At 37.9% G+C, this 6,792-nt stretch overlaps 1 protein-coding gene across 1 annotated transcript; it reads right to left on the bottom strand.

Annotated features, from left to right (window-relative positions):
• Nucleotides 1–3,109: 3,109 nt before the first annotated feature.
• LOC106297702 (glucan endo-1,3-beta-glucosidase 13-like) lies at nucleotides 3,110–4,467 on the bottom strand. The gene is made up of 2 exons (XM_013733894.1): nucleotides 3,276–4,467; nucleotides 3,110–3,199 (listed from the first exon to the last, which is right to left on the bottom strand). The coding sequence occupies exon 1, from the start codon at nucleotides 4,465–4,467 to the stop codon at nucleotides 3,421–3,423; it is 1,047 nt and encodes a 348-aa protein (XP_013589348.1). The 3' UTR covers nucleotides 3,110–3,199; nucleotides 3,276–3,420.
• Nucleotides 4,468–6,792: the final 2,325 nt, after the last annotated feature.

Raw genomic sequence — 6,792 nt, 5'->3', positions numbered from 1 at the left:
CAGTGAACTGCGAGTAAGGAGCACTCGGAGGCACCATCAAATCGGGATGAATATCAGCGGGCATCGGAGGTGCCGTCGGAGGAGGCACCGGAGGAGGCATCGTCGGATGAGCCATCGGGGAAGGCACATGAGGAGCCGATGGTGCACTAGAAGAAGTAGACCCAGAGACTCTCTGAGTGTACTGAGTCTTGGGGACAGTCTCCTGACTCGAAGAACCGGGAGCTCAAGAAGACGGGTCTAAACGAATGTACGTTTGTTGGAAGTAGCTCCGCAAATGCAAAGGGCAGTAGTCGTTGCATAAAGACATGACAATCATGACTCTTCATCCCGGAGAACTTTTGACTCTTTTCAACACATCTAGAGAGATTCGAAACATACCCATCGGGGAACTTCACTTCTGATGCCACCCAGTTGAACAACACCGACTTTTTTTCTGAAGACAATCTGAATATCGTAACGGGAACTTGTCCATTGCTTTTAATATGTAACTCGCTTCTTGAGCAAATATCCGGCAAGTCCAACCTCGATTTTATGTTGTCTTTTCTCTTCCCTGGGACATTCAATATTGTATTCATGATGTTCTCAAAGAAATTCTTCTCTATATGCATCACATCGAGGTTGTGGCGCAGAAGAAGATCCTTCCAATATGGCAACTCCCAAAATATACCTTGCGGCTTGAATCGTGGCTTCTTGCATAATCGACATTCTTCTAGCTTCTCATCATCTCCCCAATAGATCATGCAGTTGTCGATGCAAACATCTATCATCTCCGAAGGCAACCCAAGACTATAAACCAGTTTCTGAATCTCATAATAAGAATCAGCAGACACATTGTCTTCCGGCAAATACTCTTTAAACAAGTCCGCCCATTCGTTCATGCAACTTTCAGGTAGATTGTGATCAGTTTTAATATTCATCATTCTAGCAGCTAACGACAATTTAGAGAGACCTTCTCTACAACCACTGTAAAGTGGTTGATTCGCCGCGTTTAACATTTCGTAAAACTTTTTTGCATCTATATTAGGTTCTTCATCTTCATCATGAGCTACGAATGCATCAGCTACCATATCATGAACCCTATCATAATCTACCATCTCCTCCTGATGGTAACTATGTTCATTATGCAAATGATGATCAACCGGTTCTTTTTCCTGAAAATTGCTATTACTACTACTAGCTTCATTCTGATCATAATTAAAACCTTCTCCATGTTGAAACCAGATATAGTAATTTGGCGTGAAACCTCTATTTATTAAATGCTTCCAAACATTTTCACGGTTTGCCAGTTTTGAATTGTTGCATTTCCGACAAGGACAGATCATCTTACAACTTTCTTGGGCGAGCGGTATGAAATCTGCTTGATGCATAAATGTCTCCAGACCCGCAAGGTATTCTTTCGTCACTCTCCCGTTAGCATCTCTATGCATATACATCCACTTCCGCAACTCGTAAATAGTCCCGGAGCCAGCCATTTTTTTTTCTTTCACGTTTTTTGTTGTTGGTGTGTTTAAAATGATGTTCAAACATCCATATTTATAGGAAATTTCGAATCTGGTAGTTGTAATTTTCCTATGAATTTACGACGAAAATTAATTAGGTGGCAAAAAAAACGTGTAACACCTACAAAGTTGGTGGATCCAAAATTTTCTCGCTAAATACACGTAAATTATTTCCTCGTAAATAACACGCGAAGTTTACGTCGACTTTACGACGAAACGCTTTTGTCGTTACTTTACGAGGAAATAACGATGACATTATTTTTCCACGTAAGGTTCTCGTAAAATCGACATAAATTTACGAGGATTGTTTTTCCTCGTTAACTTTCCTCGTTAAGCATGTGTTTTCTTGTAGTGATATAAACATGTACAGATAAATATGTACACATGTATGCATAAACTCATATAAACATATACACATATAAACGTGTACAAATATACACGTACACATATACACATATAAACATGTACACATTATAGAAAGATGGTTGAGATGCTGATCTCTGTTTTCAAATGATGTGTGCTTTGTTAGCCTTGCCTTTAAATGTAATTTTAACTTAGACTTGATATTTTTGTGGATTATGCATTTTTAACTGGAGAATGTGATTTAACCAAAATACGATTTTATGGTTTCACCATTGTACATGCAAATTGTTGTACATGTAAATAGGTCCATTCTGTGTACACAATGTCAATTATGTGTAGATATTTGTTATATTACATTATAAATCATATTTGCATTTTCTAGGGATTGGATTGAACAATCAAAAATTTGGACAATTAAAAGGGATGTATCTGAAAATTTGATAGTTTGGACCAAATTGGTAATAACATAACAAATAAAGGATCAAATGTGAAAATGTGAAAAAAACTCCATTGTTGTCCGAGCTTCACCGTGCGACACCACAGTGGATTCCGACCATCACAACCACCACGACATACTGTCACAGCGCAAAAAGGAGAAAGCTTGGTCGTGTTACTCAAAAAGAAACCAGAGATATAGTTGACAAAAAAGAAACCACAGACATGAAAAGTATAGGAGACAGATATGGGATTCACCTTAGGGATGGTAATGGATTTTAAAAATCTAACGATTGGACGGGAAATCTAGCGGAACTATGTGACTCGTGATTTTTTTTTTTATAAAAAAAACTGATTCATCTAGATTGAGAGAAAAAAACGATAAGAAAGGAATAAAAAAATCTAAGATTTATGCTTTGGAGAAGTGAGAGACAATGAGTATTGTAAAATTAATTTTCTGTTAGAAAAAAGAAAAAACGAGATTAATGGAAGAGTTTCTTAATGAATAAGAAAATTAGGAGAGAGAAGAAGATATGTCCAGTTAGTTAAAAAGTTAAAAAGTGTAACTTTGGTTTGGTTCTTGCTGAGGGCACCAAAGTAAACAACTAAAATAAACTACCCTATTAGTCGAAACTTTCTTTTGATGTAATAAAAACTTAGAAACTGTCGTAGGTGAAAAAAACTCTTCCATTAAGTCACAACCATTTTGTATATCATTTTTATGGTGATAATACCATCAAAAACATAGTACCATTATTGATGAAGGGGGAAGAAAATGATTAAATGTGTACAGAATGAAGTGTAATATCCAAAGTACATCTGAACATCAGTTTTGTTGCGAGTCTAGACTAGTCTAGTATTGCTTCTTCTGCTTACGCTCGCGCTTAGCTGGCGTCCCCCTCCTGTACAAAATCAAATCAGGAATATCATAAAAAAATCTATAAAACAAGAAGAGTAAATAGTAATAACCACACTTACCACGCGCTAACAATATTACTGGGACAGGTCAGAATGGCAACCGTACTAATGACTGCAAGAAAGAGCATGCATACAATAACCAAGTAATTGAGTTGTATAAACTTCTTCTCCATCTCAGGTATATCATCCAGGAAGAAAGTGATGTTCATTTTTTGAGATGATAGTCGAGAAGACCCCATGTCCTTTTGCTTTGTTGCTTGGATTCGTTGTCGCAGAGTTCAAATATATAAACCTCTGAAACGCCTTCTTTCCTCAAAGGAGTTCCCTTTCCAGCTCTCAAATGATCAACAAGAGCATTTAGGAATCTCTGACTGCACTTTGGTGTAGCATAAACCTCACTTGAGTTCGAGGACCAGCTCGGCCAACCCGTCTCCCCCACCACCACCGGAAGGTTCTCGTGACCCATGACTGCCAGAGACCTCACCACCGCGTCCACCATCACATCGAATAGGTTACCATAGCGAACTTGGATGATGGAAGAATCGTCGACGTAGCTGAACGGATCTTCGAAAAAGGCAAACCCCTTGTGAATTGAGGAGTCTATGTTGTATGGGTATAGGTTCACCAAGAAGGAAGATTTAGTTTTCTCCAGAAACTCCAGAATCGGCTTGATGATCACGTCTCCGTTAGGGTTCCGGAAACGCGCCAACGAAGGAGGGAAAGCCGATGGGATGATGCTGAGGAATGAAAACGTCGTAGATACAGAAACCTTGTGGATTCCCAGATGCACAAGAGATCTACGGACGTTTCGGATTGCCCGGAGGAGAAACAGAGGCGGCGGAGCGTCCGGCCAACTCGAGGAAACCACGTCGTCTCCGACGGATATCATGGAGATCTTTGTGCGATTGTGGAAGGGAAGGACATGGAGCTTTACCCACTCGAACGCTTGCAAACGATCTGAAGCCAGCATCGGAACCAGTGGATTGGGAACAGAGAGGAACAGAGATATCTTCGTGGAGGCGAAGGCGCGAATCATCTCCGGGTTGGGATCGACAAGCCTCACCGCCTCGATCTCCATAGAAACGATCTTTGCTACGATTCTTTTTGGAGAAGCTTCGACGGATCCAGAGCTGAAGTCGGGAGTGGAGTAGGTTACTCCGACCTTCGCGGCGGAGATCGTCGGCGGCGCCATCAGTACCACCACCGTTACAGCGATAACAATCAGTAAGAGATCGCACTTGAGAATCTTCATAGCTTGCTTTCTTGGAAGAGTGGAGACGATCCGAAACTGAGAGTGGCGAGGAAGAAGAAGACGAAGTGCGAAATTGAGCGGGATGATTCTGTTACGGTAGTTAGTAATCTGCTGTGATAGAGTGTATAATTCGATAGGGTGTTCTACGGTTTAGAGTTTGGTATTGAACCAACCGAATCAATTAATTTCGGGTTCATTCAATATACATTTATTCGGTTTATGTGTATATATATTTTTTTATTTTTACCGCTCGAGTTAATTGGATTTGACGAATTTTGGTTCATTCTTTTTTTTTTTTTTTTTAATTAACCTGGAGGGACTTCCACCCCCAGGGGCCAACCTCTCGGCGCGAGGCGGACCATTTGGTACTATAGGGAATTAGATACCCCAATTGCCTGGCCAGCGCATCGAACCCGCGTGTTCCGTATTGGGGATTTTTATCTCCCCTCGAGACCATCTGGGCCAGCTACGCTGGTTATTTTGGTTCATTCTTTTCCCCACCTTTATTAATTAACTAGTATTGATCCAGTAAGAAAATTGTTAAATAAAACCAAATTTCAGTTATATATACACTGAAAATTACATGTTTAGTCAAAATGTTAACACACTTATTATTGACTAAACACATGAAAAACAGTTTAATTTGTTTATAAAAATTCACATTGATTCATATTAGTTTGAAGTTCGTGAACAAAACTGTTTTATGATTAGTCGCTACAGTAGATCCTGATCCTGTTGATGCGCTTACATTGTTATCAACCAAAGAGGCTCTCATTCTTGCTGACTTATGTTATGCCATTGAAGGCCTTGAAACCTGCAGGTGGAAGTCAATTTTCAGCAAAACTGATATCTTCTATATAATTCTCAACCAAGATATATGAAATCAGATTGCAGTCTTATCACGTTTTAATTGCAAACTATGAGCAGTAATAAGGAACATTAAATAAAACCATGCCTCTGTTATGATAGTTTAATGTCTAGAATCTGCAATGAGCTTTAGCTATTGAACTTAACTCCTTTTTTTGAGAAACTGAACTTAACTCCTTTTAGAGCCAAATCACAGTATAGTCTATCATTCTTCCCAATATCACACTTAAAAAAATCATACTATTCGGCAATATATGAATAAGGAAAGGCTAAATAGATTACAATTTAATTTAAAAATCAACGAAATCGAAAGTTTAAAAGAACCTCATTCCCAAGAGTATTAGAAAAGTACAAATTATAGATTGGTCATTTTCTAGCTTACCAATACCTTATGTACTCATTACAAAAAACACTTTATTTAGTATCTCCATCTGCATATAAAAACCCGTAAACAATTGAAAAATAATTAGTAAATTCTAAAATTAATTTTTTTTTGAAAGAATATTAAATTTATTCAAAAAAAAAAAAAAACTTTTTTACAACAAGTGTGGCTTTGTTTCAGAGTTTGTGTAAGAGTAAACTGAATTTAGAAAACAACTTAACCCCTCACTAGCTTCTTGTATCAAACCAGACCTCTAAAGCTCTGGAGAACTTTCGACACCCTCCCATTCTCAAAGAAGATATCCAATTTCTTACTCCTTTATCAATGAATTTTAGCAAAAATGCCAATGACTGATGCGTCTCTCCATGTTTTCTACCATTTATTTCTCGCCGTATGGAATGGATAGAGCATTGAAACGCATATCTTAGAAGAAACATGTGAGTGGAGTTCCTTCCAGTTTCTGCCAACATGTTTAGAATGCAGAACCAATCCTCTGTGTAGCGAAATCCCAACAGCTTCCTTGTTAAACCCTTCCAAATCTGCTGAGCATAAGTACAACTGAAAAGAAGGTGTTCTCGAATTTCTAAATGGCCTGAGCACAAGACACAGTGAGCATCCGTTTGTGGGCTCCATTTTCTAAAATTAATTTACTCATTAGCTTGAGAATAGATGATCTTTAGTACTTAAAGTATGATGCTATACTTTTAAACTAAATAACATAAATGATAAGCAATACATCAGACATGACTAAACCATGCAAACTCGATTAAATACTCTAATCTAAATGATATGTGGATGTGAAAGCATAGTTAAGAAATTATATGTACATGCGAGAAAGAGAACGTAACAAATACCTTTGAGATTAATAATTTGATTGTCTAAATTGAATGCCTATTTTTCTTGACATTAAAGAGGATGCAGTAAAGTTGAAGAATAATTTGAGATATCAAACACCTGAAACCAAAAAAAAATATTGATACCAGCTACTATGGAGCATTTTACCAAGAAACTTAAACAATTAACAAATACATGCAGTTAATATACATACCTCTGTTAATTTGTTTGAGAATTTAATC

Source organism: Brassica oleracea, chromosome C6 (assembly GCF_000695525.1).
Source record: "Brassica oleracea var. oleracea cultivar TO1000 chromosome C6, BOL, whole genome shotgun sequence".
Lineage (NCBI taxonomy): Eukaryota > Viridiplantae > Streptophyta > Magnoliopsida > Brassicales > Brassicaceae > Brassica > Brassica oleracea.
This window is presented reverse-complemented; position numbering and strand designations above follow the sequence as displayed.

Coding starts and splice junctions, on each gene's coding strand:
- LOC106297702 (XM_013733894.1), bottom strand. CDS start 4,467: ATGAAGATTCTCAAGTGCGATCTCTTACTGATTGTTATCGCTGTAACG.